This window comes from Hydra vulgaris, chromosome 04 (assembly GCF_038396675.1).
Source record: "Hydra vulgaris chromosome 04, alternate assembly HydraT2T_AEP".
Lineage (NCBI taxonomy): Eukaryota > Metazoa > Cnidaria > Hydrozoa > Anthoathecata > Hydridae > Hydra > Hydra vulgaris.
Genome location: NC_088923.1, coordinates 48,415,714 through 48,430,342, shown reverse-complemented (window position 1 = coordinate 48,430,342; position 14,629 = coordinate 48,415,714). Strand labels below are relative to the sequence as shown.

The 14,629-nt window shown below is 28.2% G+C and overlaps 1 protein-coding gene across 1 annotated transcript; it reads left to right on the top strand.

The window, feature by feature from the left end:
- Nucleotides 1-8,197: 8,197 nt before the first annotated feature.
- LOC124818402 (innexin inx4) lies at nt 8,198-14,387 on the top strand. Its single transcript, XM_065796529.1, has 5 exons — nt 8,198-8,596; nt 8,800-9,026; nt 9,804-10,161; nt 12,553-12,784; nt 13,427-14,387. The coding sequence occupies exons 1-5, from the start codon at nt 8,425-8,427 to the stop codon at nt 13,563-13,565; spliced, it is 1,128 nt and encodes a 375-aa protein (XP_065652601.1). The 5' UTR covers nt 8,198-8,424; the 3' UTR covers nt 13,566-14,387.
- The last annotated feature ends 242 nt before the right edge of the window (nt 14,388-14,629 follow it).

Below are 14,629 nucleotides of genomic sequence, written 5' to 3'. Positions count from 1 at the left end.
ATTATTTAATATTTTTACTTTTATATTTTTGTTTTGTATTTTTTTCAATGTTTTCATTAAATTTTAAAATTGAATGAAAAAGATCTTGATCTTATTTTGCTTTTTTTTTTTTATACTTGTATTGTAACTTCATTAAATATTTAATTGGTTACATATTATTAACTTTATATTAAGTTATTATTAAATTGTTAAACACTTTTATTATTGATTACAACAGTTTCATTATTAAAAGACTAATTACTTTTCAAGCTTGTTTAATATTATATTTATATTTATTAATCACCCACTGTATATAATACTAGGTAAATTATTATAAAGTTAAATTTTTGAAAAGAAAGAAATTTATCTTGGAATATTTTCTTCAAGAATATCTTTGAAGATTTTCCTTTGCTCTAATGAGTTCTAGAACTCAATTGCATAGCTTAACCTTTGAAGATCGTTTTTAGGAATAATATTTTTTAACAATAATTTTTGCTTTTTTTTTGTTTTGCATTAAGTTCTCTAGATTTAGTTCATTTCGATTGCATAAACCTATAACATCATCTAGAAAAGGGTGCTTAGTGGTTTGGTTTTTAACTGCGAATTTACAATACCAAAGGTTGTTTTATTGCTCAATATGCGAATAAATAAGTTTAACCTGTTTTGCTCTACGATTGTTGATACATCTTGGATGTAAAACAAATAATGAATATAATTTTTACTATGTTTAGAAACATTGAAGAGTGACTTAAGTGCATTCCTTCCTATTATATCAGGCTTTTGCATTAATACATCTTTATAATCGCAAAGTTTAAAACAATACGTAGGTACCGGAACCGCTAATGTTTTATATAATAATCCAAACCCGCAAAGCGGGTTCCAGACTGAATAAGAGTTTGGATTATTGCCCTTAACTTTGATATTCTATTATCAATATTTGAATGATTAAGTGAGGCAAAAGTAGAGCTTTTAGTATCCCATATAAAGCTTAAATGATTAAGTTTATCATCCAGTTTTATAAAATAATTTTAAAAATTATTTTACATACAGACTTTTAGTTTTTTGATAATTAATTTTCATTCAGGAGTATAATTATGATTAGAGTATCCATTTTTTGTAATATCTTTTCTGCAAATACCAATTTGATGTTTTGTTATCAATGTGAGAGTATAATCTCAAGATATATTAAAAAATGGTAAGATGAGGTATATAGACCTATGATCGATACGCTTTGTTTTCTTATAAATCAAATTCAAAATCAAAGAATCCGTGATTCAAACCCCACTTCTGGGCAAGTTTTGCAACATCGGTTAGGAAGGAGGCGTAAACTTCCTATTAGTTCATCCAATCTTTCCAATAAAATCCAATAAAATTCAATCTTTCTTGGAAACCATATATCAAATCAGTTGCAAAATTAGCATCTGCTAAGGTTGCATCTCTTTATCGAGCTCGTCACTTTCTTACTTCGGATTCTATTCTCTATCTCTATAAATCTCAAATCCGGCCTTGTATGGAATACTGTTGCCATATCTGGGGCGGATCTTCTAATGATGCCCTTTCTCTTTTAGACAAGGTGCAAAAACGCATTGTAAACATAGTTGGACCTGCTCTTGCACCCAACCTCCAACCATTATCACATCGTCGTAATGTTGCTTCTCTTTCTCTTTTCTACAAATACTATAATGGGCACTGCTCTAAAGAGCTAGCGTCTCTTGTGCCATCTACTAAAATTCATTCTCGTGTTACTCGTCATTCAATTAAGTGTCATCCTTTTTCTGTGACTGTTCCTAAGTGCTCCAAAAACGCTTATTCGTCTAGTTTTTTTCCTCGAACATCAGTTCTTTGGAATTCGTTTCCTTCATCTTGCTTTCCTGATTCATATAATTTGCAACCTTTTAAGTCGTCCGTCAATCGTTATCTTGCTCTACAATCTTCATCTTTTCTCTCTCATTAACTTCCAACTTTAATTAGTGGCTGCTTGCAGCCTTGTTGGAAGCGAAGATGTTAAAAAAAAAAAAAATTGCTCATCCGCGGTTAAGTTTGGAAACACGCGCAAACTGGCAATTGGGAGATTTTTGAATAAAAATTAACGTCGTTTTCTGACGCAACTAAAAATATACAATTCATATACAAAGCAAATATTAACACTAATCACAGTTATGTAATCATACTTATAAATTCATTAACTGTTTTCTTTAATGACTTTTTTAACAACTAAAAGTAAAGTATAAAAAAGAAATGACAACAGCTAGCTTTTGCAAAACGTTAATTTGTTACAAATTAACGAACGCTGTTTTCTTATAACATGTTTAAGTTCTTATAACAAATTAAGTTTGAAGCGGAATCACGCACGGAACAGAAAAACGCTAATTTTAGTTACAAAATAAATTTAATTCCTCAGAAAATATAAGTTTTGGCAGTTTAAAATTTTTAAAATAGTATTTTAGTTATTAGTAAAGACTTCGAGAAAGTTTTTCGAAGAGAAAGTTGAAGGGATTGCACTATTACCATTGAGCCACAGCAATTGCTTAAATGCAATTCATAAATGGTCGCGCGTGGAAGTTACGAATTTGTCAATTTCATGTAATTTTTTTATGAAAATAAATTGCTTGCTAATATTTTAGCGAAAAATTACATTTCTACGACTCATATTAAATATACTTTTGATGAGAAATAGCAGACATCAAATATTTCTAGTTAGAATATCATTTTGAAAATTATTGTATTTTTTTCAAACTGTTGCGACATTAAATAAAACGATAAATCTATATATTTACACATTCAGGTAGCCTAAAATATGATAGAAGTGTTTTTGCTATAATTTTTCTTTAAGAAAATCATAGTAGTATGTATTTTAAGTAATTTAAGTACCAGCCGGGTATTTCCATTTCTATGCGTATTTTTCAATTTTTTTTGTTTTTACAATTAGAAGCTGGGACTTATAGTAATATATATATATATACTTATACGATTTTCTTAAAAAATAATTCTAAAAAATTTTTTTTTTTCATATTTTAGGCTACCTGAATTTTAAATATATATATTTTTACAATGGTGAGAGTGTGTGTGTGTGTGTGTGTGTGTGTGTGTGTGTGTGTGTGTGTGTGTGTGTGTGTGTGCGTGTGTTAATGTCGCAATAGTTAGAAAAATATACAATAATTTTTTAAACGCTAAGTATATTAAATATGAATTGTAGAGATATAATATTTTAATTGAAATACTCAAAAACAATTCATTTTCATAAAAATAACTACAATCGACAAATAAGCAACTTCCGTGGGTGACGATACATACACTGCATTTGAACTGTAACTCTATCATACGTAGTGCAACCGAGTAACTTTCTGGAAATCTTTACTAATATTTAAAATATTACTTTAAAAAAGTATACCCCTAAAACTTATATTTTCCGAAAAATTAAAACTTTATTTATCTAGTAACTAAAATCTGGGTTTTCTGTAACGTGCGTTGTTGCTGTTACAAACTTAATTTACTCTTTGATAACATTACTTACAAATATCATTCTTTGCTACAAAATATTTATATAGATTAGAACTAAATGAGAGTAAATTTTTTCAGTTTTATTATTATGAAAATAATAGTCAAAACAAGAAAATAGTGGGGGCTGTTGCCCACTTTAGCCCCCCCCCCCTCACACACACACACACCTTCACCCCTGCTAAGTGAAGAATCTTATAACTTTGAGTGTAAAAAAACAACATTTTTTTTAGGAAATTTATTGAATTAAATACTTTGTAAAAGTTCTAGCTCTTTTGATTTATAAATCATTTCCAAATTCAAGACGTTTTTAAATTTTAGTTAAAGCAATTTGAAGCAAACCGACTAAACAAAACCTTAAAAAAAGACCTTAAAAAATTTTTTGGATTCCTGGGTATATTGAATTTAGCATGAATTTCACTATTTATTGTCCTTATGTCTGTTATCACATTACAATTTAATAAAAATAATATTTTTTTTGTAATAATATTATTAGCAAAAACACAAATACAAATTAAAATGAAGGGAATTATATATTTCGCAATAAAATGTTAATTATGAAGAGTCAGATCAAATTAGTTTCACTTTGCAGGCTTTCTTCATCGCGATACTAGAGATGACATTTTCGTAAAATAAAGTCTTGACGATGTTGTTTTCAATTGAAATCACCAAAGGTTAGTAAGGCATTCTTCAGCTATAGTAGATCTCAATATGGATTTGATGAGAGCAAGCTTATTCAAAGAGCGCTCTCCTTCAGCCACTGAAACCGGGATTGTATTAAACATGCAAAGCAAAATGCAGATGAAATGAAATATTGACTAAAGACCTTTCTGCTAGATTTCCCTAAGCAACTTGATAAAAAAAGGGATTTTGTCTGTCCAAAAAAATTTAATCGTTTAAGAACATTTAGTTGGCGGATTTCTTCAATCGACTCCTCTTCTTCTACACTATTTACGTGGAGGTTTGAAGAAAAGCACTTTACGTCGACTCGCCGTAAAGTGCTTTTCTTTTCCTTGTCATTTTATTTACAAAATCATTTTGGAACGAAGCTAACCCAGATGCAACTACTTTCGCTTCTTGGAGGATTTGGGGCCAAGAAGAACTTAATTGGTCAAAATCATCAATTAGAGTCTTTAAAATCTTTGTCTGGTTGTCTAAAGAAATGCTTTTCTATCCAAAGAAATGCTTAAATCAATTTGGGTTTGATCCAAAACGCTCTTTTACAATACATTGGTTGTCAGATGGCGGAAAAATCGAAGAACAAAATGAGACATATCCGTATGAGACATATCCGGAAGTCCATCAACAATAACGGAAAAATAAATGGCTGTGTTGATCTCTTCGGCAATAGCATATGTTGAGTTCTGCAGCTCAAATAGTGCGCTTGTATTCTTAATTCTTGTTTTTAATGTCGAGAAACTTTTTCTTGATGTAACTGGAGTGTCTTATTGTGATTCCCCAAAAGCTCAAGGGTAGCTAAAAGTTTACCATTATCATCCTCGTCTAGCATGTTTGATAAACCTACGTAATCATGAGCATAATATTGAAATAAAGATTACATCTAGATTATTATTTCAAGCAACAATAATTTTTATGAATATAAACTGTAAACAGACCTCGAAAACTTAGATTCTTCAAAGTTAAATGGAGAGTGATGTCTAGGACGCAGCTTAAAAAGTCATACTACTTAGATGCCTCATTTCTTATTGACTTTTCAAGTTCTAAACTGATCCCGGTCTGATTTTTTCAGATTTCAAAAGCTGATTTCCAGATAATGTAGAGATTATTGTGCTGAACATTAGAATGGTGGCTTTAAATCTTTTCTTCTAGTTTTCGCCTATTATCCTTTATTCCGCCATTCCACATACAGAGGAAAGACTGAAGTTCAGGGTCAAAATTATGCTTTTGCCCAAAAATAGAGCATGGAAAACAAACAAAAGCTTTGACATTTCCACTCTAAATAAGCCATTTTCTGTTGATGATCTCTCCATTAAGAAAAGTTTCTTAAAAAACGAAGGCAGGAACAATTTAGTTCTAGGAAAAAGTGACGGATTTTGAAGGGTTCCATTTAGTATAACTAGATTGCGTTCGACTTAAATAAAGAGGAAGCTCTGGCTATATATATATATATATATATATATATATATATATATATATATATATATATATATATATATATATATATATATATATATATATATATATATATATATATATATATATATATATATATATATATATATATATATATATATACATATATATATATATATATATTTATATATGTGTATATATATATATATATAGTTGTGGACAAAATAATAGTAGTGGCTAGTAAAACAATGATTTGTGATAGTAGTTTTATGTAAATTTAAATATAAATTAATAAATTTAGGCATAACAGTAATACAAACACTGAATAATGAAATGGGAGTAAAAAATGTTGGTAACACTGTTCAAATTACTTTAGGGAAGTCCCGAATTTTATATACGAACATATTTAGATTTGTAGGTTAAAATAACATATCTGTTGTTTCCTATCAATTTATTTATATTAGCTTTTTGTTTATTTGGTTTTAGTAAGACTAATTAAAGGTAAGATTAATTTTAGTGTTAAATTAATGAAATATATAAAATAATCGTATAAATTTATTTTATAAATAGAAATTATGGGTCGTTCAAAGTACTGTAGTGCAGAAAAGAAACAACTAATTATTAAATTAAAACAAGAAGGGAAAGCATACAAATTTATTCAAGAAACATTAAGTTGTTCTTCTATGATGATTAGAAATGCTCTAAAATGGAAAAATGTAGGCGAAAAAAGGGGCCGAAAGCAAAAAGCGACTTAACATGAAGACAGATTGATAAAACGTGCTGCTGTTGCCGATCTTTTTGTAACTTCCCGTCGTATATAAAGAAGATTTAAATTTAAGCGTTTCTTAGAGAATAGTACGTAGGGGGTTAGTACAAAGTAAGTTAGTCGCCAGAAACCCAAGAAAAGTTCCCCTTTTGAAAAAAAGGCATGTGGTAGCAAGATTACAATTTGCAAAAACGCATCCAGATTGGCCTGTTTCAAAATGTCGTAATATTTTGTGGTCTGGTGAAAGCAAAATTGTTTTATTTGGGTTAAGTGGACGCAGGATGTATGTAAGGAGGCCACCTAACTCTGCATACAAACCGCAATACACCATAAAAACTGTAAAACATGGCGGAGCAAAAATAAATATTTGGGGTTGTTTTTCTTATTATGGCGTAGGGCCAATCTATAAGATTGATGGTGTTATGGACCAAGACATATACCTTCAAATATTACAAAATACCATGTTGCCCTATTCAGAAGAAGATATGCCCCTAAGATGGGTTTATATGCCGGACAACGATCCAAAGCATACCAGTCGCAGGGTAAAAAGTTGGTTCATCGAGAATAGGTTTGCAGTTATGGATTGGCCTGCACAGTCACCGGATCTCAATCCGATCGAAAACCTTTGGGCGGATGTAAAAGAGGCAGTTTATAGTCGAAAACCAAAAAACCAGCAGGAGTTATGGCAAGTTGTTCAGAATGCTTGGAACGACATTGCTTTAGAACGTTGTCAAAATTTGATTAACTCAATGCCGAATAGATGCAAAGCTGTGATAAAAACCGGGGGCATGCGATTAAACATTAATTTTTTACTATTATTTAACTAAATTTATATCATTTTTTTGTTAATAAAATAAATTATTTGCAATATAACACTAAATAAATTAATACTGCTATTATTATGTCCATCCTGTTTTTTAGACTTATATAATTATTATAAATAAAAGCGAAAATTTAAAATTTTCCACTAATTAGTTTATCTTCTCACACCTATTTAATTAATAATCCAGTATTACAATTTCATTTTCAGTAACTGTTTAAAGATAATAATATTAACTCGTTAATTTTAATTTCACTACTATTATTTTGTCCATAACTATATATATATATATATATATATATATATTATATATATATATATATATATATATATATATATATATATATATATATATATATACACTCAATTCTCTTTTTATGCGGGTTTTTTTTATGCGATTTTGAAATAATGCGGTGAAACAGAAAATTTTTTTTAATTCTACGTTTGATTATACTATGTACAATTTTCTAATATGATTTCAAATTAAGTTTTCTTATGTTATTTATATTTTCAATGAAATGTTAAGTTTTGTTTATGTTATTTATTATTTTTATTTTCAATAAAATATGAAAGAAAAAATTTGATGTTATCCAATAATTTAAAAAATTTTTCATGAATTTTCATACTTTTTTTATGCGACTTTTGAGCGTGTTTTTAGTCATTATTTAGGTTTTGTGCGATTTCTTGAGTGAATAGAACGTATCCACAATTTTACATATAAATGTATGTCTTTTTTTGCGCGATTTTTTTGTGTGCGGATTGTCCTGCATCTACCGCATAAAAAGAGAATTGAGTGTATATGTAAAACTTAAGATAACTCGTAATAAATTTTTTATTGCACCGATCGTTTTTAAATTTGAAATAACTTTTTCTTATTCGGAAAAACAACAAATATTTGACACAAAATAGACATTTTTAGTGAATTTATTTTTAATTTATCTTTTTAAATCTATCCAATTAAATTCACTAAAATGTAACGGATGCAATAAAATATCCAATTAAATCCACTAAAATGTAACGGATAAGATAAACTATTCTTTACATATTTGATGAATTTTGCAAAGTAAACTTAAGCAAATAACTCTTTGATTGGTCAGTAATTAATATCACAGGTAAACATTAAACAAAAGAGTTGTTATAATCAAATGTTTCTCGTTTTTATCACGGTTATAAAATATAGCAAAAAACTAATCTTTTGGAAAAAATGAAGTTGATGTATATATATTTTACAGCATAAATGATCACGCCATATTTATAATAACATAAAATGTCGCTGTTTGCAACAAATTTAAAAAGAATTTTGTTAATAAAGTTCAAACACCGCCATGACAGTTTATCAGATCAATATAATAGACTCTTTGTTATGAAAATGATATTAGCTTGCACATTAATATCAGGGCTAAACTGGTTTAAAGATCCTTTGAACTGCATCATACCTGGTAATTTTTTCGTTAATACTTTTTTATTCGCTCAAATATGGCAAGTTATTCTTATTGTTTAAAGGAAAGAACATATTTTTTATATGTTCGAAAAAGCAATTATTTGTTTTATTTAAAAGAGAGTTTAAATACGTTATTTTTTGAAAAAAGTTGCTGCGATTGCTATTAAAAGTTCACTTATAAAATAATTAAACTCTTTTTAGCCATAAGTTCTATCGATACTTCATTTGTCACAACCGCCTGTTGGATACAAGGATTATATGTGTATAAAGAATTGATTAACAGGACAGTCGATTCAAGCTATTATGGGATTTCAAAAGACATTGATATTGACGGAATTTCTCGTACCGGATCAGTTTGCGCAACAATTGAAAAAGTTATTAATAACTCTACCGATTGTGTTGCTATGGAGAAATTTTTTTTTTTACAGGTAAAATATCTATCATAAAAATTCTTAGAAATTCATACCATAAGATCTGTACAGCATAATCACCGAAGCTTATCATCATTAATGATAAAAGATCTTTGCTTTGGCTTCAAAGCTTTTGAGCACATAGCACAGCTACAAAAACATTTTCGTTCTCATGCAGCGCCCCAAACATTTTCTACTCCATATAATTAAAAGATGTGACCGCAATACTTCGATTTGTTATTAACAACTTATTTACTTGCCGCTTTCGAAAACAATTTTTTTTTTAAATACTATATAAACTATAATTTTTTTAAAATATTACTTTTTATGTATTTGTATATATTTTGCTTTATTAAAAATAATTTTTAATTAGTGTTAAATATATTTACAAGATTTTAAGTTTGACAGGTGTCACACAATTATATTCATAAAAATTTTTAATAGCCATTATCACTAAAAATCTTTTTATCGATCAATGATCTGTTCAGATTTTTGTACAGATTGCTTAGTTCTTGCTGCTTGTAACATACTTATTTTTTAAATTTTTTATTTTTTAAATGTACACATCTTTATGCACAACCATTTTTATATGCAATCATCCACAGGATTTATAAAAGGTAAAGACGTATAAAGCCTTTAGAAACAAACATAAGCTTTAAAAATGAATCAAATTTCAATAAAAATCAATAACAACTATGTACTATGATAATATTAAGGTCACTTGGCAGAATTAGTTATTGATAATCGTCACTTTGAACTGCTAGAATTACATTCAACGTTTAATTTTCATTTTAGTATCAATGGATTCCCTTTTCCTTGGCCGCAATATCTCTGCTGTATTACATTCCTTACTTGGTGTTTCTCTCTGTAAACAGTGATCTTGTTTCGCTTAACAAAAGTTTGAATGACGGTCACGATTCAAAATGGATAGCGATATATTACTTCAAAAAACACAACGCATGTACAATGTTTTTTAAAGTTATTTTAAACTTGTCTATAAAGATTCTTTACGTTGCGACGAATATTGGCACTTTTGCATTGTTTGATTATATGCTCAATGGCTCCTTCCGATATTTTGGATATAAGTGGATTATTTGGGCACGATCCAATGATAACAATATTTATAAAGGAGTAAACAATTTTAGGAAACCTGGTAAGAGTTTTATTTACAAAAAAAAAAAAAATAATTTAAATATATTAGGAATTGAAAAACTACTTAGTTATAAGAAAATATATTTTATTGTTAAACGTTTCTAGATAAAGTAGAAAGATATTACTTTAAATAATGATATTATTACTCTCTTAGTGCAGGGGGTCGGCAACCTTTAATAATAATAAAAAACCTTTCCGAGTGCCGCAAGGATGATATTGTAAAAAACTGTAGATCATTATTAACAAATTTTCATTTTATGATATTCAATGACACTTAAATGTCATATATATTTATGTTTATATATAATAAAAGAAATAAAGAAATAATTTAGGCAGTAATAAAGGAAAAAATTTACGCAGCCATGGCGCAGTTATGGCTCAAAACGAGGTCCGAGGTTCGACTCCGGCTCTAGCCCAATAAGCGATATTGGTAAGGAAGGAGGCGTGAACTTCCTAGTTAAATGCTCTTCTATGGTGCTCTGTGATAAGACCGTAAGGACTTATAGGAGCACCTTAATAACTACAAAAAAAAAAAAAAAGTTCAAGAAAATAATTTAATTAAAATGAACAAAGAGATTTGTGAAATCTTTGTGAGTGAATTGATTGGTTGGTTTTAGTGAGTGAATTGATTGGTTGGTTTTTGTGAGGGAATTGATTGGTTTGTTTTACATCAGGTTGGTTTCACATCAGGTTGGTTTTACATCAGGTTGGTTTTACATCAGGTTGGTTTTGCATCAGATAGGTTTTACATCAGGTTCCTAACATGTAGTCTATAGTTTTAGACAACTTTCAAGGCTAACATATTGACAGAGACTCTTAAGTTCCTTTTAATGATGTTCATGTTGCTAAATATCACAAGAATATAAAGATCTGAAAACAGTCAAAAGTTAAGATGCTACCAACTTAAGTTGGTTGTAACTCACAGGAAAACTGCTATTCTATACTTCATGTTTCAAATATAATTTGAACTTCCTTTTGAGAATTTAAAGGTTCTTTTGCATTTATGATCTACTGCAAATTCTTAATTTTTTTTGGTCCAAGTTTTCTAGTTCTGTTTGTAAAATTGTAAATTTTGAAGATCAAAAAAATTTTTGATTTCAAATCTATTAGCTGACGTTCAAATTGAGCTCTATTGACATTGAATATCTTATTTTAAAAGACCTGATTATCTATTGTCAAAAGTTCAGTGGTTTGTTAAAAAATGACGTTCAAAATTCCTATTATTTGACAACCTTTTATTAAAGATTAAAAATAATGGTAAAACAGTGGTACTTGAAATAAAACATACATTTCTGTCAATTTGGATTTAAAATTTAAGTGGAATTTTTCTGAGATTTTTTTTGTAGTCTTGGCTTTGCATAGTTAGATTAATATTTATTTCTAGTCTTGCAATACAGTTTTCACACTAATTGTATTTTATGTTTAAACGTATTTTTGCTTATGTAATGCAACGCATTCAAAAATTCACAGTTTTTAAACACAATGTTGACATAGTTGCGTAATAGAAATTCAGCTTCAAATCATTATTTCACTAAAAAAATGTTTTTACTTTTATAAATTAAACTTTTAATTTGTTTCTTTGTTGAATTGTTTTTAGTTGTTAAAATACAATTTGAACATGCAGAAGAGCCACACAGCTTGGATAATAGAGCCGCATGCGGCTCGTGACGGGTTGTCACGAGCCGCATGCGGCTCTATTATCGAAGCTGTGTTTATTAGCGTAAACCAAAAACGCGTGTTTATTACGGGCAATTTTACTCGAGTTTAGCACACGTTTTTAAGGGTTTTTAAGTTAAATTTAAATTTTGTATGCTTTTATCAGTGGTTTCACATTTCATACGAAAATTTGTTATAATGTAATATTACGTTTCCGTAACGGTAAAACCATTAATATTTTAACTGTACCGTTAAAATATTAATGGTTTTACCGTTACACGTGTTTATGATAAATAAATTTCACGAATATGATTCTAATTTCACGGGAAATATTTCACAGAATGAAACCATTCTTGGTACGTGTTATTCTTTTTGTTTAAGAAGGTTTTAATTACGCAATAGAAACCAAGTGTAACTTTGTCTGAGTTGTGCCAGCTGGGCCTTGTCTTGGTGCTATCTTTAGTATTGTTAAAAGTGAAAATCTCTGTCAGAGACACCAACAATATTAAAGAGACAAAGAGAAAAAAATATATTAAAATAGGAATTAATTAACGTTTTATAAATAAAATTATATTTCACAAATTTAAATGGTTTTCATTTTTAAAAATGAAAAACATTTCGTTTTACCTCCACAGTTTGTACATTGATTTTCTTTAGAAAATAATAATGTAACAAAGTTTTAAACAATGCTGCAGTTTAATTTTTATTCTGAAAAATGATTAATCTTGCAATTTAGGTAATGAACTTTTCCCGCCGTTCGGTTATTGTGAACTTTACGAGTCAACTAAAGACATCAAGCACAGTGTAGTAAACAAGCACAAATTTGTTTGTGAACTGTCGCAACATATTCTTTATCAATATTGTTTTTTAATTATTTGGTTTTTGGTTATATGTGGAGCCGTAATATCTGTATTCGGATTTTTTATTCAAATATTTCAGTATTTTAGACTTCTCGTGCGACGTTGTTAGTAAGTTATTTTTTTATTCTTGTTTTATTTTTTTTAACAAATTTTTTTTTAACTCTTTGCAAAATAAAATTTCGCAAAGAGTTAAATAGATGTTTGGTTTGTTATTTATTTAGAATAATGGTTTGTCATATCACTGAAACACTGAGTGATGTGACAAACTAATTAGGCACTTTTAGACTGGCGCAGTAAATTGACTATAATAGAATCTAAAAAAGTCAGTTAAAATGAATCACTTTGTTACTAATCTGTCGCTATTCACAAACGGAGTTCAATACCGTTAGTGCAATAATAGTCTAGTAAGCACAAGACGGATTTAACACGTATTTAACGTATTAATACGTTTTGACGTGCTTTAAACGTGTAAAACACGTCTTGTGATGGGAGCCGAGCCGTTGGTTTACTTGACTCTTTTTCAGAGCGTAAGAAAAGTTAGTTTGACTTTATAATAACTATTTCATATATATTCATAATTTTTCTATAAAACAAAATGTAACAATACAACCAAACACATCTAATTTATTTTATAATATTTCATACTTCTGTATTTTTTATTAAATACTTTTTTCCTTTTATTTTATTTTTTTTCGGTATCAAATTTACGTGTTAAATTTACCTTAAATTTACGAGTATTTTTTTCTATAGTTTACGTGACCCACCAACGAAAAAGCTTTTAAACTCGCTTAACTTGTACGAATTGGTTTATTTACAACGTATAGAATCTAAAGATAGACATTTATACATTGAGGTTATCGAGGAATTAAAAAGACTGGCCTATATTTAAAGTCATAAAAAAAAAAGTTTTGTATTGAAGTTATTGAGGAAAAGAATAATCTTTTTAACTAATGTTATCATGTTAAATGTTAGACCGCGTATGGACATAAAGTTGAACAACTAGATACAAGCTGTTGAAAAAACATCTTTTAAGACCAAACATCCGTTGCAAGCATATGATTAAGTTATCTTGTGCATTGAAAGTGGAAAAGATAAACTTGAAATGTTCTTTGCACCGTCAGAAAAATCTTTTCGTTGTTTTTTAAAATAAAAGAAGAATATAAACTAAATATTCGGCTAATAAAGTTGAATAATCAAGAACATAATTGTAAATTGAAGTAAAATATAAGTTAAAGAAAATACAAAACAGTTTAAAATTCAAATGCGTCAAACTAATGTTGAATAATCAAGAACATTAATTATAATCTTGATTCATGTTTATTTTATAATGCTCCACTCACAAATGGTTAAATATGAGGTAAATATTGAATGGTTTGGTATTACTGTTTATCTGGCCAAACATATATCATAATTAATAAAAATAGTCGGTTGTCTCCATCTAATTTTGTTGTCTTTAATATTTGAATATACAAATGTAACGTATATACTAAGAATATTTAAGGTAAATAATAGATATATTATGAAATTTAAAAAAATAGAGATATTTACAAAATGTTTTATTTTAAAATTAATTTTGTTTATTTTTTGAATATGTAACATATGTAAAAAACCTGACAATTATGTATGACACGTGTAAAATATAAATGTGAAAAACATGACAATTTTGTATAACACGTGTAAAACATATATGTAAAGACTCGCTTTCCAGGTTTGTTAGCGTTATTTTTTTAGTTAAGAAAACAATCCACGTTTTTTATTTTTGAACATCTGCAAAAGCAAAACTAATAATATAATTAACCTTGTCACTTAATATACTTAATCAACAAAAAGAATTTGTAATAAAAACCCTGGAAACTAAAAATGTTGTTTATTAGAAAGGTTAAAAAACTAAAAGAGTTTGTCATAGTTATATTGGTAACTAAGAAGAATTATATCTATGTTCGCTACTTTCGT

Bases quoted from the DNA above. Each gene is read 5' to 3' on its own strand.
- LOC124818402 (XM_065796529.1), top strand. From the start codon at position 8,425: ATGTCGCTGTTTGCAACAAATTTAAAAAGAATTTTGTTAATAAAGTTC. The intron at 10,162-12,552 runs GTAAGAGTTTTA...CTTGCAATTTAG, and splicing joins AAACAATTTTAGGAAACCTG to GTAATGAACTTTTCCCGCCG. The intron at 12,785-13,426 runs GTAAGTTATTTT...TTTTTTCTATAG, and splicing joins CTTCTCGTGCGACGTTGTTA to TTTACGTGACCCACCAACGA.